At 35.7% G+C, this 26,032-nt stretch overlaps 1 protein-coding gene across 7 annotated transcripts in view; it reads right to left on the bottom strand.

Moving 5' to 3' along the window:
• Positions 1 to 21,712: 21,712 nt before the first annotated feature.
• The window catches only part of Atet (ABC transporter expressed in trachea), a 240,800-nt gene continuing 236,480 nt past the window's right edge, over positions 21,713 to 26,032 (bottom strand). For all 7 annotated transcript variants that reach the window (XM_073969937.1, XM_073969939.1, XM_073969930.1 and 4 more), the window contains 2 exons: positions 22,963 to 23,251; positions 21,713 to 22,893 (listed from right to left, as the gene is read on the bottom strand). In XM_073969937.1, the coding sequence (XP_073826038.1) occupies positions 22,682 to 22,893; positions 22,963 to 23,251 (501 nt within the window). In that variant the 3' untranslated portion in view covers positions 21,713 to 22,681. The remainder of the gene's footprint in view (positions 22,894 to 22,962; positions 23,252 to 26,032) is intronic.

Here is a 26,032-nt window from a genome sequence, read left to right as displayed (position 1 = left end):
GACTTTCAGGCAGGTATTTGACTTTTGTTTCTAGATTTGTACCCGAATTTGAAACAATGGCAAAAATGTAACTGCAATGAAAGAGAATAGAAAATTTGCTATGCTTTGAATGTATACTGATCGTTGAACGGTTTACTTTTCATTCATGTTTTGCAGTTTTTCTAAAAAACCCCTACATTTTTAAATTTTGTATAACTTGTATAACTCGATGAGTGTTTTTTTTTTTTAATTTCGAATGAAAAAACTGAGATCCTTCCCAGCCGGGTGCAATATGTTCCAAACATGGATGGGAAAACGATGACAATTCTCTGTGGGAATTAGAACGTACAATGATAAGTAGTCAAAAAATTTTAATTATACCAAACCGGGAACCTATATGGTTGAAATTTCAAAATACCGAAAACGGGGCGTAACTCTTTGTATAGTGAAAATACCGAACGTGGTCCGATATGGTTCATATCTTAAATATCGTGAATTCTCTATTGAATTTATATACTTTGTGCCAATATTTCATACAAAATCAACTAACAATCTTTAACGTAGCTTTGCGTAACGCGTCACAACATTTTAAAATTTCATGATTTGTGGCCAAGTTGGTCTCCCCACCCGAAATGAAATCCTGCGTACGTCGCTCTTAGACCCATACATCTATATACCAAAATGAATATCTCGACGGGCTGAGTCGATCTGGCTATGTGTCCGTCCGTCTGTCCATCTAAACCTTGTAATCACACTACAGGCCGCAATTTTGATCGGGTCGTCGTTTTGGATGTTGATAGGGGTCCCGGAGGGGAAGAAGCCTATTGATTATGGTCGGATAATATTCAGGGGTCAGAATGGGCAAAAACTTATTTCGAGAAAAAGTCAAAGTTTTTTCAAAGCGAATATCTCAGCTTCTAAAGGGGTATACCAAAATCAAAATCTGGCAATGAAAGTAGAAAATATCACCTTTCTAACGATGTAAAGTAGGTTGTTGTACATAGGTGATCAAACAACGAATATATCACAATAGTCGCAAATAAAACCCAACTATTAAATTTTGCGATTTTAATTATAATGACGAATATCACAGCTTTGGTTAAGGACTTTCCAAAAGCAAACTCTGACTATGAAAGTAGAAAATCCCACCTTTACAATGATGCCAAGTAGGTTGGCGTAGGTATCGCAATAGTCATAATACACTCCAATTTTCCATTTTTTTGAAATCACGCTACAGGTCGCAATGTTGAACGGATCGTCACGAAATTTAGTTGGTTGATGGGGGTCCTGGAGGAGAAGAGGCCTATTGATATTGGTGATGTTCGGATCATATTCATGGGTCGGAATGGGCAAAAAACTTATTTTGAGAAAAAGTCAAGGTTTTATTCTAATGCGAATATCTCCGCTTCTATTGAGAGTATTCAAAAGCAAAGCCTTATAATAAAAGTGAAAAACTATACCTTTACAAAAGTGCAAAGTAGGTTGGCGTAGGTGGTAAAACAACGGAAATATCGCAATAGTCGCTAATCCAACCCGTGTTGTAATTTTTGGGAGTTCAATTATAATGGCGAATATCACAGCTTTGGCTGGTGGTCTTCCAAAACCAAAGCCTGGCTATGAAATTAGAAAATCTCACCCTTACAATAATGCAATGTAGGTTGGCGTAGGTTCAAACAACGGAAATATCGCAATAGTCGGTTGGTTATTCATCCCATTTTTCCATTTTTTTTAATCGCGCTACAGGTCGCAATTTTGATCGGATCGTCACGAAATTTTGAGTGTTGATGGGGGTTCCAGAGAAGGAAGAAGGCTATTGACGGGTGATCGGCGGATAATATTCAGGAGTCAGAATTGGCAAAAAAAACTTACATTTGAGGAAAATTCAATGTTGTATTCTTATACTAAAATCTCCGCTTCTAATAGGGGTATTCCAAAAGCAAATCCTATCAATGGAGGAAGAAAATATGACCTTTACAATGATGCCAAGTAGGTTGGTGTACTATTTTTTTACTTGAATTGTAATGGCGAATATCTGAGCTTTGTTATTTACATTTCAATAAACGTGACCTATAATAATTAAGACATTCGAGCTTTAAATTGATCTCAATTACGTTTCCCAAAGTGGTCAAATACTAGAGATATAGAATACCAAGATATAGATATACCAATTTCCAATTTGTGGGATTTTATTTCCAATGCGGATGTCTCTGAATTTTAAATTGATACCAAATGTCTTGTCATTGATGGTAAAATATCAAAGTTATTGCAAAATACGCTACGCTATCCCAAATTTAATATTTTTAAATATTTATTTAATTGACATATACCTCAGCTTCTCTTCTGCAAATCTGTCAATCAGTAGACCAGAATTCGGCAACTCTTTACTCGCGAGCAAGCAAAGAGAGCTTCTCCCTCCACTCACTAATTGAAAAACCATGCACTGACAACAGTGAAATTGCTGTTGTTGTGTGCCGAATGCTGCAGTAGACCAGTGTCGCCCATAATATTTCCATCAATACTAAAGCAGCGTCAGGCGAGAGAGCGCCCACGTGCGCTTATTTAACGTTGCTCTCTCCACACACACAATTCAACCCATTGAAAAAGCATGCACTCACACAATGACACGCCGTAAAATATGCAATAGAAAAGTATAGTGCCTGACGCTGTACTAAAGCATGTGTGTATGCACGTTTGTTTATGTCAGTGGAAGGCATTGTGACTCACAAGAGAGACAATGTGCTCTAAATAAAAAGAGAGTAAAGTAGTGAGAGAATCACAAGAAAGTTTGTATCAGCATTCAGTGGTTGTTAGAATTGCAACCAGTAAACATGTGGCGGGTGTGTGCGGTTTTGTTCAGTGTCACCACTAAAAGTAGGCGTACATCCATGCACATGTTTACTTGTCGGCTGCTCAACGACGACTGATTGTTATTCTCATATACGTTATGGATGATCTTGGCTGATGTACACGTATACTGTACGTGAGAGAGAGAGAAGTAAATACAAAAACAACTCAGTGGGTGCCCTCACTATACCAGAATGCGGCACACAACAACAACAATTTGAGCAAACACTGTTGTCAGTGCATGGTTTTTCAATTAGTGAGTGGAGAGCGAAGCTCTCTTTGCTTGCTCGCGAGTAAAGAGGTGCCGCATTCTGCACCAATGGTGGGCAAATTGCGAGAGACTCATGTATTTTTTACACTTTTGTGTATGAGGCCGAGCATTTCTGCCCAACAGTGTTCTGCACTATACTCAGTATAGTATACTGTCATGCAAAGAAGCGCGTCCCTGCAGTAGACTGTCGACAATGGTCAAATATAAAATTAATAATTATTTTGGTAAAAAAGTGGGTGAAAACTTTGGCACAGGTGCAGTGGTGTAGGGTATCACATAGTCGACCCACCTTGGCCAAAAATCATGAAATTTAAAAAGGTTGTGTAGCGTTACGTAAGGCTATTTAAAAGGTTTTTATGTAATTTTATATGCAATATTGACACAAATTATATAAATTCAATAGAGAGAGAGAATGCACAATTTTTTAGATACAAGTTTGAAATTCGGAACAGAGTATACTATATTAGTCCTTGGATGTTTAGAATTGAAAATTAATCATATCAAACAACGTTCAGTATAGTCCCAATACAAGGGTTCCGCCCAGTATTTTCAAGATTTAAACCAAATTCTCCAATAGCATTGACGCAATAAATAAAAAATCTTTCAATCTTTTACAGTTCATATTAACTGATTTACTAAAGATGGAAAACATTTGTGGCATCAACAATTCTCAAAAGTTTAATCACACTTTGAACATATTTGGGTCTTTGGGACTTCATTAGGAAATGTATGTCTTAAAATGTTTTCGCCGTCTTTTCAAAATGGGTTAAACACTTCTATTCTATGTAAATAAACAAATCGTGTTATAGCAACACGTTGACGCGTTGAAATGGGTTAAACATTTCTATTCTATGTAAATAAACAAATCGTGTTATAGCAACACGTTGACGGTTTGTGTTTCAATTCAATCAACAGCTGCAACAATTCACAATAACAATAGTTTGTTTAAAATGAGGTCAGCCTGAAAGTATGCTTTGATATATTTACTTACGGTGACATTGAGAAATAGCACCGCAAGCGACAGTGTTATCAATTTCTTTTCAATAAACAAAACTCGTATTTATAATTTCATTCCCAATTTGAATTTCGAACGAAGCAGACCTGTTTTTAAAAACATTTAAAACAATTGGAAAATTTTCTTTGGGATTTTTTGAGAATTTTGTTTTCAAATCTTAAATGGATTTGAATTCCTTAGGCAAGGACGCTCGCGATCCTGCCGAGAACTTACCACCTGATAAAGTTGGCCAGAAAACTAAATCAATTCGAACGCTTTTGCACGCTGCTTGTTTTGATAACAATTCAGAGCCAAATCCTCTATCCCTGGATGATGGTTTAGGGCAGTCGATCCCTAAAATTTCCACCTCAAGATGCGAAGACAAAAATCCCGCTAATTTGGTAAATTGTGTTGAAAATTTGCCTTCAATTGAAATTAGCAATTTCTTGGTTGAGCCTAAAAACGCAACAGAGAATGATATGAATGTTCGAGATATAGTCAAACAAGCCGATGTTGATTCAAGCTGCGGTGACTATCAAGTTGTAGTTAGTGACCGATTTCGGAAGCGTAAAATGAAATCCGAAGAACTTATTAAATTAGAGGCAGTTGTACGTGAAATGCAAAAGGATTTGGCGGCATTGAAAACAGAAAATAGCTCTTTGAAAAAGTCATTGGATGAAACTACTCAAAAGCTAACGCAGGCCATTGGGCGAGAAGGAGCTTTCTATCGAACGATAGAAAATCTGCAAAAGCAACTCTCCGCTAAAAACACTTGTGAAGATTTGGTGCAGAGTAATTTGGAAATGGACACTGATATATTGTCAGCAGATCCATCTATACAAAAAGAAGATTGGGCTGCCGAGGCAGCCGAAAATATGGTCATTGCGGGTAACGTCCCGCCGTTAGCGGCTGTGTTAAGCAAGAGGAATGTGTCCAAAGGTGCTTCACAAAAAGTCAAGCAAACTCCACAGATGAAGGATGTGAAAAATGTGGTTGTTGCTAAAAAGATTGTTGCTGAGAAGTTAGTTGCTGATGTTCAGCCATCATCCATCAGCAAGGTTAAGGTATCTGAGAAAAAGAATACTGGTGATGTTAAGACGCCAACTACCGAAAAGGTATCTGCGGGCAAGTCAATGCCGGCTTTTACTGTGTATGATGCAAATGTCATTGAGATTAGGGGAATCCTTAACCAAAGATATCAAACTGGTGAGTTTACCATTTCTTGTATTCGCCCCTCTTTATTGTTGATTAAGGTTAAGGGCCTCAACATTTATGAGGAAGTTAAACAGTTGTTGTCCGAGCGTGGTTATAAATATCATACTCACACGCCAAAAAGTATGTTGCCCTTCAAGTTGGTTATTGAAAAGCTTCCTAACGTATTCAGTAGCGATACGGTCAAAGAATTTTTGGAAACTAAACTCCCCTTCCATGTAGAAGTTATTGGCGTTATTAATATAGGGGAAAGAAAATGGGCCCTTAGAGTGTCAAGGCAATCTGACATTTTCGGTCTATATAAAGTCAAAAATATCCTAGATATTGACGTTAAAATTACTAAGGATAAAGGACGTTCGGTCACGCAGTGTTTTAAGTGCCAGCGTTTCGGGCATGTTAAAGCTAATTGCACTATGCCTCCACGATGTGTTAAGTGTGGTGAAGGTCATGGTCCCAATGAGTGTCGAATTCCTTCCAAGGAGAATGAGACTATCATTGAGACAACTGATTCTGTTTCTGGTGAAGTTATAAAAACACCGGAAAACCCGTGTATCTGTGTTAACTGTAACACAATTGGACATCCGGCGTGCGCTCGCGACTGCCCTCGACGCATTGCGATAATAGCACGGAAAAACAGAGACAAAGAAGAGGCTCGGGCTAGAGCAGAAACCCGCGCGCAACGATTGTCCTTAGTACGCTCTGGGATGTCATTTGCTGCATCTTTAGGCAAAAATACTGCCCCCAACGTAAATGTAACTAGAAGCACTGTTCGAGCTTCTAATGCGGCTACGAGTAGAGTTGTCGTTGATTCCAATGCTGGAAATATAGTCCAGTTTTTTGGATCAGATTTCGACAAAAAATGCGAAAAGGCGAAGACTTTTGGACCCATTTTTCAAGAGATCAAAAGTAAAGCTGGGCTTGACGCTGCTATGTCCGCATGGCTTCTATTCATTGGGGGTAATGTTGATTTTTAAAATAATTTTCCTGAACGTTAATTCCTTAGTATCTTTAACTAAGAGACACTATTTGAAGAATTTTATATCTGAAAAACATCAAGATGTTATCCTAATTGCTGAGCATAAGCTCAAACCAGGTCATAAATTCAGTCTTGATGGTTACAACTGTCATTACCAATACAGAGACGGTGGAGGTGGGGGTGGGACCGCGGTGATAATTAAAGATAAGTATCGCTGCGATCGGATCCCCATCTCCACAGGGGGTATTGAATCCTGCATCGTAAGAGCATGGAAAGATGATGGGTCGTCTGTGATATTTGCATCGCTATATAAAAGACCCCAAGACAGCTTCCAAGTCTTAGACTTGCAATCTCTTTTTGACCTGCAAAGGACGGGCGAAGTACTTATAGGTGCGGATCATAATGCAAAACATCCGTCATGGGGTGGAGCCGAAACCAATACTAGAGGTAGAGTGTTGGCTTCTCACATGATGAATGTTCCAAATTTTGAAATCTTTTCTTCAAACATACCTACTAGACCAAATGGAGACTCGGGGTCATTTATCGATATATTCTTTCGTACTGCTGGTCTGTCTTTGCTTGGCGGGAGGGCATGCGCAACTGCGCACGAATTTGAGTCCGATCATATGGCACTAGAAATAATTTTGAGTACCGCTGGTTTTTCACAGGTGGAGCCCAAAACATTCCATAATTACGAGTTGACTAATTTAGGTCGATTTAGACGTCTATTACGCCAAGGACTATCTGATTGTTGCTTGCCAGTAGATAGAAATGTTTCTGTCGAGGAAGTTGACACGACGGTGGAAAATCTGGAATCAGTTTTCCGCAATGCAATTCAGGTTTCTGTGCCAAAAAGAAGGCCATGTAATAAGACATTAGGAGACCTACCTCCCAGGATTTTGAGGTTCATACGTGAAAGAAGATGAATTGCGCGTACATTACGTAGGTCAATGGATCCGACGAGATTCTCGGCTCTAAGAGCTGATATACGTAATTTGGATAGGATCATAGCTGATGCCATACAAATATATGAACAGGAGCGTTACCAGGGTTTCTTAGAGGGTATAACCGTTAATAACAAAACCTTTGGTCAAGTTAATGTAGCTGCAGGTCTTGCCTCCAAAGAGCCAATTGGAGTCTTGAAGAATGCTGATGGTGAGCGTATAAGTGATGACGGTGTGAAGGTCGAGGTTTTAGCCGATCACATCCAAGGAATGTTACGACCCATGAATGCACACGTGGACCAGTCTTTCCATAGCTCGATCGATCTAGCTGTCGAGGGATTGGGCGATAGGTCACCATTGGAAACATTCTCCGATGGATTTAGAGCAGATGGTTCAACTGTTGAGAGCGTCGAAAGGTGGAATGTTGCAGGTTTCATCAAACCCAGCTGCATAAGCAAAGCAATTGCCCACAGGCCGAACAAAAAATCTAGTGGGTTGGACGGAATCCCACATGCTGCATTGAAAAATGCTGGGTCGGTGATTTTTGGATTCTTGTCCATCCTCTTTAATCATTGCTTTAACTTGGGTTACTTCCCTAAAGCATGGAAGGAGGCAATGGTTGTGCCCATATTGAAACGGGGTGCACCGTCTGATGAATGTGGGAGCTATCGGCCCATTTCACTGCTCTCGGCTTTTGGTAAATTATACGAATACTTTATATTGAAGCGTTTAAGAAATCTGGTCGAGGACAAAAGGGTGCTTAAAGATAACCAATTTGGTTTCAGATGGGGGCACTCAACGTCTCACGCCTTGTCTGTCTTTTCGACATATATTGTGAAGGGCTTCGAAAAGAAATATGGTACAATAGCTGTAAGCCTTGACGTTGCTAAAGCCTTTGACTCGGTCTGGCACTCGGGAATTCTATATAAATTGAAACAGTATGGATTCGACCAGCAAACCTGCAGACTGGTGGCAAGTTTCCTAGAGGACAGACACTTTAAAGTAAAAGTGGGCGATCGGCTTTCAAGCCGCAGGTCAATTCAAGCAGGGGTACCTCAGGGGTCACTTTTAGGCCCCCTGCTCTACAATATTTTCGTAAGTGACATGCCCGAGCCTCCTCAAGGGGGATTGTTACTATCGTATGCTGACGATGTCATATTGGCTATGTCAGGCCCCAGAGCAAACACTCTGTGTCGCCACCTTAACGTTTACCTTGAGACTTTACATAGGTACTTTACTATGTGGGACCTCAAGCTAAACGTGGGCAAATGCTCGGCGATTGTTTTTCGGGGTAAGTCGAAAGTTGTGTTCCCTAACTTTAGGTCCTATAGGCCAAATTTAAAAATCGGAGATGAGGTGATATCAGTGTCCGACAAAATCAGATACCTTGGTGTCATATTTTGCGAAAAATTTGAATTCATAAGACACGTTGATTTTATCCTTAGTAGGGCCAACAGAATTTACTTTGGGTATCAAGGGATTCTACGTCACAATGGTGGCTTATCAAATAGAATCAAACTTCTGATATACAAACAAATTATAAGACCCGTAGTCTCATATGCCTTCCCGGTATGGTTCTTCATATCGTCAAGCCAAATGGAAAGGCTTAGGAGATGGGAGAGGTCAATCCTGACGTATTGCTTGGGTATGTGGCCAACAATAACGGAAGATGGGACATATAAACGACCTTCTTGTAGGGCCATTTACGACAAGACCGGCATTGAAAGAATAGATAATTTCCTCATGAGAGGGGCCCTTAACTTTATAGAGGCGGCAGAAAACCTCGATAATTCACTGGTTCAGAGATCCCTACAATATTCTCTTGATATTGATGCATCGCTCTCACGCAAGCATTTACCACCCGCAGCAATACCCAAACTAAATAATGAAGGTATTTTATACAATAATGATAAATTACTTTTTTACCATAGAAGGTTTAATACACTAAATACTACTGACACAGTTTATATAACTTCCCAGTAACAAAATATTACACATTTGTAAATAGGTGTAATAATTAGTTTTAGTCCATACATTGTTTTTACTTTATTTTTTTAGTTTTAAGTTCCATTTTCTATGATTATGCCCGTTTTTTATATTGTATTTTTTTGGGCCTTATTTATACATGCACACAGTTCTATTGTTAAACAATTATGCTCAATTAGACAAGTGCTAGCAGTGTTCCTGCAGCAATTTAATCGGATGTTAAGAAGGAGGCGAAAAGCCACATGTTTATTTATATTGTTATAACAGTAAGCCAACCTGTTTAGTTGTAAGATTGATTCTCAATAAATTTGGCCATAGGCAAAAGCAAAAGCAAAAAGTATTTATAATTTCCTAATTTGGGCTTCCATAGAGTACCATTTTTCAAGTGAAACTGTATGTAAATGAGAAATATGTAGTCGTTATTTCATTCGTTCTAAAATGCTCTGTTCCTCCTCTGCAGACAACCTATTACTACAACAACAAAAATATAAATGAAGTAAATAAGCGACGAACTCGACTCTTCTTAATGATGTCAAACGTTAGCTAACTAGCTAATGGAAGACAAGTCTTCGTTGAATTCTGAGACCAAAAATCCATGTTCCGCAAGATTAAATTGGAAATACCACAAGACGCATACTGTCCCCACTTTTTTTTCACAACTTTCGTACAAATATTCATCAGCGTATATTTCGGTGGTGCGGCACTATCGCGACATAGTTCATATAAACGGTGGCCAAAAATGGAATCAGTTGGCGTAGTTGTATGAAATTTGGGTATAAGAATTTATTGTTGGCTGACAATGTCGAGGGCAAAAAATTGGGAAGATCGGTACACGTTTCCTTATTTTCATATTTTTGAATATTTTAACTGAATTTATAGACCAAATTGTCTGAAATTTGAGGTGCAGGGTTCTAGTGGGAAAAGCACAATAGCACTTTCTCGATAAAAATTATGGATATAGCTCCACGTTTTGATATAGACCCTATATAATGGTACCTCACGATTTTTGGTAGATTGAAGATTTTTACTAAGTTCCTCTTTCATATTGGCAAAATTTTTGCCGTGGGGGTTCCCAGTGGAGAGAAAACTGTTCTGATAACAATTATTGGCATAGGGACACGTTTCGATATAGTCGCGTCAAATGCTCTTCACCGTTAGGAGACTCACCTTCGATGGATTCACCTGGCAGTATGTTCCCACTTCTTCCAGCGACATTCATTTACTCATTTGAATCTAATTTTTACTTTTCCTTTTACTTTCCTTTTACTTTTCCTTTTGTCGTGATTATTATTTACACAACTTATAAATGCGCGAAAATCTTTAAATAGAATTGATTTTAATTTTATAAAATCAAATTTGACAACAATTCCAAAATATTTTATTTTATACCTACACTATTGAAAAAACGCTTGCATACTGTTCGAAAATTATATAACTTTCGAATTTTTGTGGCGAACATTCGAAAAACTTCAGCAACTGGTATGATGGGGTTTTCACTAAGACGATTCGAATCAAAGTCCCTCCTGTTTACGTCCCAAGTGCTCAGTCTTCATATATTTTTGTGGGCTTATTGAATACATCAAAATTTTGTGTTTAAGTAATACTTACTTGGTGAACTAAGTAATACAGGTTTAGGTAACTGTAAACACCTGTAACTGTAAACATATAAACATCACTATTTACTTTTAAACAGAGCTCCGATGTACTCACGAATGACAATTTGTGGGGAGGTTGTACGTTTTTTTGTGTGCCATTTTTTTGCAAGTTTATTGAGGGTGAGGTAAGTTTTTTTGGGTGGGGAAGAGGGCAATTTGCCCCCCCCCCCCTCCTCAGTGGAATTCGATCGAATTAGAGCAAGCAATCGGAACTCTGCTTTTAAACAAATGCGAAGCCAAGCCAAAGCAACTTAAAAAAATCAGTTTTAAAACGACCGTTACTTTAAATATTCAAATATTTGAAGATAATAAATGTGTTAATTTTGGGAAAATATTGAGAAAAATGCACATTGAAGGATTTGAATCCTCATATATACAAAACTCCCTGACGTATCAATACCAAAATTCAACATCCTTCTAAATGCAATGTTTTCGTTCCCATCAATATATTTGTACTCCGCGGTACTTGGTTTTGAACGTTTTTGGCATCTGCCCTGACACTGTGTACCGTGTGCAGATAATAATATATATAATAATTGTTCCACAAACATCCCAGATAGGACAAAGGAGACTTCTCTCATATCAAGGAGTGCACCCCGATTCATATTAGCTCAATGATATGGGACCTACAGTTTATCGCCGAGTCCGGACGGCGTGTCTTAATACACCACTTGTAGAGAAGTTTTACATGGCTGAAATACTCAGGAAATGTCGCCAACATTACTGAGGGCCATTTTGCCACCGTTGGAATTTGTTTGATGTTGCTTGGCCGGGGAATCGAACCCACGACCTTCAACGTGCAAGGCGGGTGTGCATACCATTGCACCACGGTGGTGTCAGCACAATAATTTCATCCGGTGTCCACATGACAAATTTCTTCCGAGATCTAATGTAAAGTTTTCTTCGGCAATGTATACTGTGTCTCTAGTCACTGCCTGGACGAAAGAAGTAGATACCCAGGATAACATTTTCGTCGATCGGTTCATAATCCTAAGATCTTTTGTTGTAGCATCCGATCATCTACTTCATTTCTCATCGCAAGCCATCAAGCAGAAGATGAAATCCAGGACCAAGTCATAAAAGCATAGTTTGCACGACGTGGGGCAAAGATAATTAGAAGTTGATATAAGGATCGATCTGTCGTCAAGTCGCAAAATAGAGCCCTCCAATTTCTATGAATTGCATCCAAATGACAAATGTGGATCTACTTCACGAGGAGACAAGGGACCTAATTGTGCGATTTGATATCGAGTTGTTTCGACCCGAGTACTCAAAGTTGAGATGACAACATTCGTTATAGAGTAAAATTATCGAGTTATTGAACATAAATTTTGCGAGTAATTTCTCGTAGCCAAATTGCCTATCGTAAACAAACAAAATTAAAGATTTTTTTTCTGTATTTTTGTTTAAAATGTAAAAATTGTCGTTTCTTGTCGGCTTATAGAAGAACAAGTAAAAAAAGTATCAGTCGGCTTTGCAGACAGAGATATACCCTCAGCCTGTGTGAATTGAAATATTCATCTACGGACAGATCGAATATATTTCGGGTCTTTTCAGAATTTTGTGGCCATTATGTACCTTTGAACTTGCCGACGATAATTTGGATTAGGATTAAAGTTTTGCGGAGGGATTACTTAAAGGAATAGACGACATAGGAAGTGGATCTGATTTTGAGAGTCATATCTTTTTGATATATATTGGGCACACTAGTCATTTCAGTGGGTCATCTTATAACTTTTGGACCAGTATGCCAGGAAGCATGGACTTGTCCACGGAAAACATAATATGACTATAAACAGCAGGACCACAATGAACAGCATCGGCATTCATTTCCAAAGCATCTTCGAAGAGACCCTAAACTGCATATCGACACGAATGTTGAACTTTTGTGGGAGAGGTACCCTAAGGGGAAGAAGAAGTTCTCGTGCTCTCCAGCGACTACATATAGGGATTTTTACACCTTTCGGGCTGTTTCCTCAAGAAGTACGGACTTGCCCCTGAAAAAAACATTTATCGTCGTAATTGAGGTAGCGACTGCAAGTTGCTTCAACAGAAATCAAAGTGTCCCGAGAGGAGGTCTTAATGTGAACCTATCCGAAATTTTGTGTGGGAGGTACCCGAGGGAGTGGACAAATATAGTCCATATTTAAACCTGCTCTATATCTGGTAGATGTATTAAGATGTGTAAAGTATGGACCAAATCGTTCATTCCCTTCAAGAGTTATCGTGCGCACAATTTTTCCGAATATTTTTGAACTTTTGTGGGGGAGTACCTGAAGGAATAGACCGATTTGGATTATCTTCGAACGTAAACTGTGTTTGGACAAAATATTACGAAAGCCAAATTTTGGACTGAATCGGCAGATCCGTTCGAGAGTTATTTTCGCTCAAACCATTACATACGGCGTCATAGGGGTTTTTCGCGGTGTTTCAGGCTATTTTCTCAGGAAGTATGGACTTCCTCCAGATGAAACTTGCACCGTCGTATAGGGGGCGGTGAATACAAGTTGCTACAAAGCGATTCTAGACCAGGCCCTAAACCGAACTTTTCCGAAATTTTGTGTGGGAGGTACCTGAAGGAGTGGACCGTTATCGCACATCTTCGAACTTAAACTAAGTTTGGACAAAATATTACGAAGGCCAAATTTTGGACCGAATCGGTTAATCCGTTCGAGAGTTATCGTGCGCTCCAGCCAGCAGGACAGACAGACAGACAGACGGGCGGACATTGCTAAATCGACTCCAAATTGTCTGAAACAAATATCGTCCAAACATACTTGGGGTCTAAAACTATTATTTCGACGAGGCACATTTTCATCGTATCATAGTGTATGTATATACCCTCTTTAGCCTAAAGGCTGAGGGTATAAAAATGAAATTAGTAAATAAATGTATAAACGTAAGCATTTTTACACAAAATAACAAGACAAATTGGGAAAAGTCCTTTGCAGTCGTTTTGAGAAATTGTGATAAAATTAGAACTAAAATTGTATACATATGCATGCACTCATTAACCAAAAATTGGTGTTTGCAGTCGTTAAAGAATAAGAAGAATAAATAAGCATTTCTGCAAAAAAAAAAAAAATATTTAATATTAAGGGTTACTTCTACTTGTCACTTTCAAAAAAACGAAAAAAAATTTATTGGCTTTTTTTGATTTACAGGTAGTATAGAAAATATTATTGGCTTTTTTTTGATTTACAGGTAGTATAGAGTATGCCGCAAAAAAATTGAACTCGATCGGAGCAAAATTGTCTGAGATATGAGCATTGAAAGGGAACAATTTATTGTGATTTGTATGTAGCAAGGAAACTTTAAACCCGAGTTTCTCGAAATAGCATTTTTGAAGTCGGTGCCAACGATAGCTCGAAAACGAATTGACTGATCTGCATATGGTTTGGTGAGCTTATTATATACATAAAAGGCTTGTCTTAAAGCGAGACAGATTTTTTTAAAATTTTTTTTGCCCGATTTTTGGACAAAATACTGTAAATTTTTTTCGTTAAAATCGAAATTTGACAGCTCACAATTTTTTTAAATCGATTTTTTTTAAATTCTGTTTCGCTTAAAGACAAGAATATTAGGTTCTTAAAACGCCCACAAAAATATACCAAGATCGGCCCATCCGTTTTCGACCTGTCGTTTAGCACCGCAAAACGCTTTTACAGAAAAAGGGTTTCGCAGGTAGCCATTTACCACAAGACTATACAATATTTTCAAACAACAAAAATACCAAATGTAGTATAAGATGTGCTCTTTCAGATGAAATAACGAACAACGTAAAAATAGGTCTGTCTGGTTACTCTAAAATTTGTAACAATTTGTACCATTTGTTGCTGGAAGTCGTCTAACAAAAAACAAAACATTGTTCCACAACATCCCATACGGGACAAGGGAGACTTCGTCTATTAACACAAAAAGTCAGCAAAAGAGAACGATTCGAGAGAGACATTTTGACAGTTCTTTTACTGAGCAAAAACTTGTAGCTCTTCTTCTTCCTGAAAACAATCAATCATCTGTTTTTAATTTTTCGTTGATTTATGTTTGTGAAAATTAAAAACAATTTTATTGCGGAAATAGCAAGTCTAATTGTATTATTTTTTTGTAGAACAAAGTTGCAAAGTGGAAAAAATCCATTTTTGGGTCATTTTATTTTTAATAAAATACAACATGTTTGCTTTCTTTGGTTCCTTCATTGGCGGACAAATTGTTCTGTTTTGGCAAGTCAGCAGATTGCTTGCTGGTTTTTGCTGGGATGTTGTCTGTTTACCTTTTACAATTTTCTTGCAAAAGAGAATAAAAACTCCTTACTCCCTGAGAAAGTTCTTGCTGGAAAATTCTTGCTGGAAAAGTAACCAGACAGATCAAATATTGGTAGTTTCATTAAAAAAAAAAATTAAAAATAATTTTTTGGTCTGCACAACTAGGGATAACCCCTTAATAGCCTTTATTTTATAGGTGAACAGCTTTTAATTAAATACATTTACCAAAGGAAATACTCTCTCAGAGAGGCTAATGCAAAAAATCCACCAAAATCTCTCTTATTAATTTTGAGAGAGAATTATTAAAGTAGATGTATTAGCAATCCGTTACAATAATGTCAGAAAAGTTTTGAAAAGCTTAATTATTTTCTTAGAACAACTTCATTCCGAAATTATTATTCAATGTATTGTTCAACAAATACCACTAATATTTAAAGTTTTCCATTCATAATTTTGTTTCTAGTTGTTGCTTCCAAACAAACATATTTTTTTGACATCCACCTTCATAATATTCCCTGAAGAACGCATAGGTTTTCATAGTTCGATTACTGGTTACTCTCGAAACATTCGATCAACGATTTCGATCGAATCTCGTCATGTATGTTTTTTATCGTGTCGAAATCTTTTTCACGAGCAAATACTCGATCGAATCTAATCACGCAATTAGGCCCCGGAAACTGTCCGGTTCTATAGTATGTGTTATGTGTCGACCTAACCATCAAGTTGTCAGGGAAGATCCACCACCTAGACGCATCGGTAAGGACTTCAAGTGCCATCATGAGGATATGCAAAACGTTATTACATCGGACGTTAACCGACTGTCGACATCGAACCCCTTAAACACCGTACGTTAATAGGCAACAAAACAAAACTGAACATCCTCCAGCAATTTCGGATATTGAGCAGCTTCTTCCAAGGCAAACTCGTTAAGGCAATACTAAGTTAAGGTTACAGTAGCATTCTTAACTCCCACTGAGAACGGATGGTTTCTGCTACACTAAATTGGTAAACTGACATAAAAGCCCTCAAGATACCCATCTGCCCTTTCGCACCCACGATTTGTGATTATAGCCAACTGAACACAATACATTCAGTTGCCAACATCTTTTTTTGTTTTAATTCCTTTAACAACTTCCAGGAAAGAGCTTTCGAATTCAACCAAACTGTTACAACAAGAACAACATTTCAACATAGGTCCAACGTGAGGACTATTTATTTATTTAAGGTAAGATATTAGATAAAGTTTGTATAAACTCAAGGTCTCAAGGTAGGATACTGTGCACGATATCTTTTAGACTGTTGTGATCCTACAAACTTCATACATACCCGTTAAATGGCCCCCAATTTTCCATTAAAAATATATTTAAAATTGTATATATTTTATGTTTTGTTTTATTTATTTATGAATTGTTATTGGTTGTGATGTTTGAGTTTAGAATATTGTTTTAATATTTTGTTCTTGTTGTTTATAATTGTTTTCTTTTGTTTTATTTTTCTTTTTTGTTTAATTTAAAAGCTAAATAACTTATAATAGATACTTAAATTAATAATGAATTTGTGAAATATTTATTTAGATTAAATTTTATTTTCAAATTTATATATATAATTTTTGTTTCTTTTTTCTGTGTAAATGTGTCTCGGCATTTATGGTAACATGGGGCGCTTTCGCCACGTTTTTGTTCAAAATGTTCTCATACCTACACCGTTAAAGTTTTTTCAAATATTATTTTTGGTACAAATATTAGCATATCTTGACTATAAGTTTTGATACATAAATGGTTATAATTTTGTTTTTAAAATATTATTTTTGAGAATTTACAAAATGTGTAAAAAGTGGCGAAGCCTCCCCACCCATGGGGCAGCTTCGCCATCGATATTGAACATTCTCCAACGGACTCTAAAACTGTAATTTACCATACTTATTATATTAGATATCAACATTATGCAAAAAAGGAACATGTCTTCTATTGAATAATTAAAAATTATTTTAAAATTCACAAAAAGTAACCGATCTTAGCGGTTAATTGAAGTAGGTGCCTTGAATTTAGGTACAAAAATCATAATATAACTAAAACAAGATACGTTTAGAATAATATTTGATTTTAACTTCATATTATAGTGTGGTATATCTATGGTATAAAGAATTTAAGTCAAACATGACACATTTCGAACATTAACCCACCACGCCCCTATAATGGCGTAGGCGCCCCACCCCTTACATATTTCATAATATTAATATATTGACATTTGCAATTGCTTTTTTCATGCGAATTATTGGGATTTATATTCTTCAGTAGTTTTTTTCTAACGGTATAAAATGTGTTTTTGATATCACAAAAGGTAAAGAAAATATCACAAAAAATACCTACCATAATTATTTTTCCCAATACCCTGAAAACACAAAACCGCGTGCGTCCGCTATCATACCTATGACACAACTGCCAACTTTTGGAAGATGATAGATCTTCATTAAACTCACAATTTTGCTTTTAACGGATTTTTTCCAGCACTTATATTTTTCGAGAAAATAGGCGCTGGCGTAGCCGCCCCAGTGGCGAAGGCGCCCCATGTTACCATATATATATATTTGTTGTATATATAATTAACATTATAATGTATATTATAGTATGAATAATAAAAAACCTAAAGTCACAGAAAAATATTTATATAAAAATTTTAACTAATACACAGAGATAAGAATATCATATAAACATATATTTAAGAACACAAACAAAAACACCTTAGAGATTTTTTTTAATATCAATCGATTTTGAAAATTTAATTGTTCTATAAATTCTTTCATAAAAGAAGAACAATTTAAGAATTCGGGTGGGATTGAGTGAAACACTTTAATATATGTGTTTTAATGGCCTGTTTTTTAAGACGAATCGCGAACATATGCATGTTAGAAAAAATGTTGTCTGATTGAAAAAAAAAAATAAATCAAATATTTTTCAAAACAGTGGAGTTTTGTAGTTATTCGAACGAATTTGAACGGTCTTATGGTCTGTTTCTCTAAGACGATTCGAATACAAAGTCGTTCGAACTACTACCAAACTTCTGTTTTTTGAACAATATTTGAATTGTTTTTATTTTCAATCAAACAAACATTTCCTACAACAACAGGAGTTTGGTAGTAATTCGAACGAATTTGAATTCGAATCGTCTTAGAGAAGCCGGCCATAAGAACTGAAAAATTACCTAAAATCAGAATGTGATAACTATTGGTCTATATTCTTATCAAAATCGGTTACAGATAGCCGCCAAATCTTTATTATCTTAAAAATGAGACTAATTGCAGATCAGGCTTTCTTTTATTTGTCAGTGTTTAAAAGATTGATAGTCCCATGAAATTTGTTGACTTTTTCATGGAGATACAAATTGTAGATACTAATTGGGCGCCATTTCATATTGACATGAGAGCAGTTCCCCATATCTGACATTCAACATTTGTTTTAGATCGTTAGGGCCAACCTATCTGCGATACGTTAACAAACAGGAACAGGGTTGTCTTACTTCCGGGAGGCAGCATTTAGTAAGGATGAAGATACCCTGTTGGCATGTTATAACGTCATATGTCAACCTGCGGGAAATTACGGGACGTTCTTGTGATCTACCGAATCTGCCCTCATTATAATTTAAACTTGTCAACGCCTTATGGGCGGATATCATTTGACCTGGCAAGCAAAGGGAGATCTTCATGAACTGGTAAGAGAAGTGCAGAGATACAAGGAAGAAACTTTGGATCGGTGGTGCTCAAAAATGTTGTGAATTAGTCTCTCTGAGCGATTCTTTCCTTTGCTATACCAGGGCAGATGAGAATAAAGGGAACATATGTTGTTGTTGTAGTCACGTTAACGTATATGGGTGATCTTGACGGCTTTACATCAACTTGCTTATGAAGCAGGACTACGTGCAATACACACACATTAACGACACTATTCAAACTAACCGTGTGAATATTGTAGTGATTGTAGCGAGCCATTGCAAGTGAAGAAAAACACGGTCCTGATCCGTTTAAACATGCCAGACTAAAGGATTTAGCTTGCAAATCGTTCATCGATATTAGACACCGACCACGTAATAGAGGTGAGACAGTCACACAGTGTGTGTATTAACTTTTTTCTTGAAACAAGAAAGGTACGTATCCGTCTTTTTGCGTCGACAAAAATTCAATCAAACACCGGGCAGATATTGGACATCGAGAAACACAACAGATATCAGAGGAATACTCCGCTCACCTTATTCACTTGAAGACGGTACTACTTATCCCTATAAAATTGAAGGGCAGTGACCAAGAATATCTCATTCCACCAGTACGAAGTGTTTACTGATAATATCGGAAGAAAGGGAAGGATGAGCAACGTATTTCCAAAAGAATAAGAAAATCAAGATGTACGGTAGTCAGAATGAAGTTCGAAAATTTTCCAGCCCAATACCATCAAAGGTATTCCAAGTTATGTCTCTGAATTTGTATGTACAAAAGGTTATGGCTATTGTAAGATACCTTAAACTGACATGCCGTCCTCAGTTGAAATAGAAATGAACCTCTCTGAACAGTTAAATATAAAAAAGAGGTTTTAGGCAAGGGGATTGCCTACCTCTTGGGGTCTACATATTATAGGCAACAGAAGGTTTTCTATAGACAAATGGAAAACCTTTGAAATCTTCTATAAACAACTGCAGAACCCGTATCGGGTGTTATAGACAATAGAAGACCTCTTAGTGTCTTCCACTGAACACCTCTTGAGAACATCTATAGACAATAAAAGGCCTCTTTAGGTATTCGAGAGACGATAGAGGTCTTCTTTAGACAACAGAAGACCACTTGTTGTCTTCTATAGACAAAAGAACAATTTTTGAAATCTTCTATGGAAAACTGTAGACCAATTAAGGTCTGCTACAGACAATAAAGACCTCTTTAGGTCTCGTTGAGGTCCTCCGTAGACAATACAATACACATCATATTACCTCTTTAGGTCTTCAATAGACATCAGAAGTTCTTCTATTGATGGACATCAGTAGTGGAATTCTGTAACTCATTTTTTGAGTTTCCAACAAAAATCGGTAAAATTAAAACGCAAAATAAAGAATGAAAATTATCAATAACAGTTGACAACACTACTGCTATCGGTAGGACTTAACGACAACTTTCTTTTGTAGTCGTAGTCTTTTACTGACGACAGAAGGCCTTTGAAGGTCTTCTAAAGACAGCAAAACATCTCTTCAGGTCTTCAAAGACATCAGAATACCACCTCGTTAATAGAAGATCGGGAAAGGTATTCTATTGTCTACAGAAGACGTCATGAGGTCTTCTGAGGTCCTCCTTCGGCTACCTCCCACACAAAAAGTTAAACTTTTTTCTGTAAAATGGTGTAACTATCGAAGGTAGCAATCGATTTGATCCAAACTTTGCACATTGTATTATTCCTTTCAGTAGTGCGATTCTCATTTTTTGAGTTACCGACAAAAATCGGTAAAATTAAAATGCATATAAATTTGGTAATTAACGAATTTTTTCGGTAAGTTAGCGATCAAAAGAAAGTAGTCTAAAAGTTTTACCGACAGCAACTTTTATTTGAACTTTTCATTCATAATTTTGCGTTTTAATTTTACCGACATTTGGTAACTCAAAAAATGAGTTAGAGAATCGCACTACAGATCAGTTTCGAATATGGACTATATCGGCCCACCCCTTCGGGTTCCTCCCACACAAAATTGGAAAAAAGTGAAAATTGTTTGCACTGATTGTCCTTGCGGATGCCTTTACAACGGTATTCGTTTTATCTGGGGCAAGTCCATACTTCCTGAGATAATGGCCTAAAAGCTCAAATCCAAGAAACCCTGATGGCATCAATTAAAATGGCAAATCCGCAAGATAATTTTCGGAGGGAGTTCCTGTGGAAAGTTTGGTTTGATGACTCGTCTTGGATGTACATATTTAATTTTTTTTTCAGAAGAATATTTTTACGGTCCCTATTACAACGGTACAATTTTTTCCTGAGATAATGGCCTGTACACGCTAAAATGTGTTTTTTTTTCTCTATGAATCAAAAGTTTGCTTACTAAAAATTGTTGGTATATGTCAGCGATTTGGTATTGCCAGACATTTCGGTACCTACAGATTCCACGTTTTTTTGAAGCAAACTCGTCACACAAATTCAATATTTTTTATAAGACATAATTATTGTGTTTGCTTCTTTATTGGTCGAAGGCTGAGGGTATACCTCCGACAACACAGCTTACTGATACCTTCTTACTTGTTAGAAAACAAAAGAGCCCTTCTGTAGTGCGGTTTTGAGTTATAGGCAAATGTCGGTACAATCAAAATGCTTATAATTTCGGTAATTAACGATATTATTCGAGGTCGATCCGTGAATAATAAATATGCTCAAGTTGTAATGCTCAACACAATTTTGACAAAGAAAGTTACAGACTACTACTTGTGTCTAGTTCTATTTTCTTTCAAGATAATATTGGGCCACATGATCATCATCACAAAAATCCTAATCTGTTTTATTTTAAATTCATAATACATTTCAGAGCAAATTTTTTGTAAATTATAACTCACAAATAGAAATAAAATCTCTTAAATTTGTATTATTTTTATTATATTTAAACTTAGTTATATATTAAAATTGTATCACTCAATACCAATACACATAGTTTCAGAATTTATCTAAAATAATAAACTACTTAAAATTATTACAAATACATACACGACACAAAAACAAAAAAAAAAACACATTAAAATAATTGACATAAAAAAATATTGCTAAATAAATTGAAAATAATTCATAATAATATTTAAAACACATGTAGGTATTTTTTTGTTTTGCAAAAAAACTTAATGCCACAGCTTCCAGAGTACTGAATATGAAATTACAATTTATGGAGAAAATCACAATAAATATAATACATAGTTTTGTTTTTCGATTAATCCTAACTTTATATATATAGCAATAATGGTAATTTGAAGAATATTGCAGAATAATAAAAATTACACAAAAAACAAGAATAGAAAATATAAAAAAAAATTATATCGAAAATAGAATAAACTATTTTTGTTTTCGGGTTTTTTTAATATATATAAGTAAGTTTATATATTCTGTTTATATATATTTATAAAAACACATTACATATCACACCATATTGAGAATAAAAATGTTATTTTGTTTGTTGGTTTTTTTCTGTCTGTCTGTTTGTTTTATTGCTAATACTATATATTATGTATGTTTGTATGTATGCATGTATTATGTATGTAGTATATCGAGTATGCCTTGGTTTTTTTTTTTTTTGAATGCCACTATATAGACGTATAACAGAAACAACAGCATTCCTGGTGTTCCTATTCTGTGTTATAACACTGGCTCTCTAGTAAGTTAATGAACTCTACGCGCGTACACACACTGAAAAAATCCTAAACCTAAATTACTATATCATGTGGTGTTCAACTAACTTCTAACTTCTGCTATTTGTATGGTTTTGTTGTTGTTTTTTTAATGTGGTTATATAGTTGATCCTCAAGCCATACTACTACTACGTTACTAGATTACGTTTAACGTATCATGTGCAACTTCCAACGTAATACAAAATAGGCTATAATTCTCAATGCAATAAAGATGCCAATCAACGCCACAGCATCAATCCAATATTCAGCTTTATCCATGGACATTTCTTCTAAGAATTTCTTCGGACTACGGAAGTGACAGTACATGGCATCACATTGTAGCTTGGCACGATCCATGCCATAAATTGAGACCATGGCTCCTGAAAATATTGAAGAAAAAAGATAAAGGTAAATAAGTTGCATCATTGTTGAGTACTTCTTTCACTTACCTTCAAATCCATAGCGCACATAACTGACATAGGTAACCCATTGTAAATAGCCCGGTATTGTATCAAAGTTAACAAAGAAACCCGAAAAGAGTATGGTTGGTATAGTGGTAACCGGTCCCAGGAAAACACCAGCTTCTATATTCATACCAGCACCAATTAGCAGACCCAGCGATTGGGCCACCAGTGATGTTAGCACACATATGACGACAAACATGGTTACCCGTTGCGGTTCCATGGGCTGTGATGTTAAGTAATACACTACAATGACATACACGCTAGAGAATATTATCTAGAAAAGAAGAAGACAAATGTTAAAATTGAAAATAATTTATATCATTTCTAAAACTGGATTCTAAAAAATAAGGAAGGACTTTAAAGTTCTAAACGTGAATTTTTAAAAACTATGTTATGACCGACAAGTTGTTTAGAGCTTTTAAAGGTCTAAACGTGGCTTTTTAAAGTCTAATTTATGAACGAAAAGTCGATTAGAGCTTTTAAAGCTTTAAGTGTAGATTCTTAAAAACTATTTTATGACTGAAAAGTTCTTTAGAGCTTTTAAAGCTCTAAACCTGGATTTTTAAATACCATTTTTGAACGAAAAGTCGTTTAGTGCTTTTAAAGCTTTAAACGTGAATTTTGAGGACTATTTTATAAACCAAAAAGTCGTTTAGAGCTTTTAAAGCTCTAAACGTGTTTTTTAAAGACTATTTTATGAACGAAAATTAGTTTAGAGTTTTTAAAGAAAAGTACTTTAGAGCCTTTATAGCGTCAAACCTGAATTTTTAAAACCTATTTTATGAACCAAAAGTTTAGAGTTTTGGAAGCTTTAAACTTGGATTTTTGAAGACTATTTTATGAACGAAAAATTGTTTAGAGCTTTTGAAGCTCTAAACGTGGTTTTATTTGAGACTATTTTATGATGGACTTTCAAAGTTTTAAACGTGGATTTATTTCAGACTATTTTATGAAGGACTTTCAAAGCTCTAAACGTGGATTTATTTGATACTATTTTATGAAGGACTTTCAAAGCTCTAAATGTGGATTTATTTCAGAATATTTTATGAAAGACTTTCAAAGAGCTAAACGCGGATTTATTTAAGAATATTTTATGAAGAACTTTCAAAGTCCTAAACGTGGATTTATTTGAGACTATTTTATAAAGGACTTTCAAAGCTCTAAACGTGGATTTATTTCAGACTATTTTAAGAAAGACTTTCAAAGCTCTAAACGTGGATTTATTTAAGACTATTTAATGAAGAACTTTCAATGCCCTAAACTTTGATTAATTTAAGACTATTTTATGAAGGATTTTCAAAGCTCTAAACGTGGATTTATTTGAGACTGTTTTATGAAGGGCTTTCAAAGCTCTAACAGTGGATTCATTTCAGACTATTTTATGAAGGACTTTCAAAGCTCTAAGTGTGGATTAATTTCAGACTATTTTTTGAAGGACTATCTAAGCTATAAACGTGGATTTATTTAAGACTATTTTATGAAAGACTTTCAAAGCTCTAAACCTGGATTTACTTCAGACTATTTTTTGAAGGAGTTTCAAAGCTCTAAACTTGGATTTATTTCTGACTATTTTATGAAGGACTTTAAAAGCTCTAAACGTGAATTTATTTGAAACTATTTTATGAAGGATTTTTAAATCTCTAAAGGTGGATTTATTTCAGACTGTTTTATGAAGGACTTTCAAAGCTCTAAATGTGGATTTATTTCTGACTATTTTATGAAGGACTTTCAAAGCTCTAAACGTGGATTTATTTAAGCCTATTTTATGAAGGACTTTCAAAGCTCTAAACGTGGATTTATTTAAGACTATTTTATGAAGGACTTTCAAAGCTCTAAACGTGGATTTTTTTAAGACTATTTTATGAAGGACTTTCAAAGCTCTAAACGTGGATTTATTTAAGACTATTTTATGAAGGACTTGCAAAGCTCTAAATGTGGATTTATTTAAGACTATTTTATGAAGGACTTTCAAAGCTCTAAACGTGGATTTATTTCAGACTATTTTATGAAGCAGTTTCAAAGCTCTAAACGTGGATTTATTTCAGACTATTTTATGAAGGGCATTCAAAGCTCTAAACGTGGATTTATTTCAGACTATTTTATGAAGGAACTTCAAAGCTCTAAACGTGGATTTATTTCAGACTATTTTATGAAGGACTTTCAAAGCTCTAAACGTGGATTTATTTCAGACTATTTTATGAAGGACTTTCAAAGCTCTTAACTGGGTTTTATTTAAGATTATTTTATAAAGAACTTTCAAAGCTCTAAACGTGGATTTATTTCAGACTATTTTATGAAGCAGTTTCAAAGCTCTAAACGTGGATTTATTTCAGACTATTTTATGAAGGGCATTCAAAGCTCTAAACGTGGATTTATTTCAGACTATTTTATGAAGGGCATTCAAAGCTCTAAACGTGGATTTATTTCAGACTATTTTATGAAGGGCATTCAAAGCTCTAAACGTGGATTTATTTCAGACTATTTTATGAAGGACTTTCAAAGCTCTAAACGTGGATTTATTTCAGACTATTTTATGAAGGACTTTCAAAGCTCTAAACGTGGATTTATTTCAGACTATTTTATGAAGGACTTTCAAAGCTCTTAACTGGGTTTTATTTAAGATTATTTTATAAAGAACTTTCAAAGCTCTAAACGTGGATTTATTTCAGACTATTTTATGAAGGACTTTCAAAGCTCTTAACTGGGTTTTATTTAAGATTATTTTATAAAGAACTTTCAAAGCTCTAAACGTGGATTTATTTCAGACTATTTTATGAAGGGCATTCAAAGCTCTAAACGTGGATTTATTTCAGACTATTTTATGAAGGGCATTCAAAGCTCTAAACGTGGATTTATTTCAGACTATTTTATGAAGGGCATTCAAAGCTCTAAACGTGGATTTATTTCAGACTATTTTATGAAGGAACTTCAAAGCTCTAAACGTGGATTTATTTCAGACTATTTTATGAAGGACTTTCAAAGCTCTAAACGTGGATTTATTTCAGACTATTTTATGAAGGACTTTCAAAGCTCTAAACGTGGATTTATTTAAGAC

The sequence above is a fragment of the Musca autumnalis genome, unplaced genomic scaffold, assembly GCF_047663935.1.
Source record: "Musca autumnalis isolate F117 unplaced genomic scaffold, ASM4766393v1 scaffold_2, whole genome shotgun sequence".
Lineage (NCBI taxonomy): Eukaryota > Metazoa > Arthropoda > Insecta > Diptera > Muscidae > Musca > Musca autumnalis.
The sequence above is the reverse complement of the archived record's forward strand: the minus strand, read 5'-3'. Positions and strand labels throughout refer to the sequence as shown.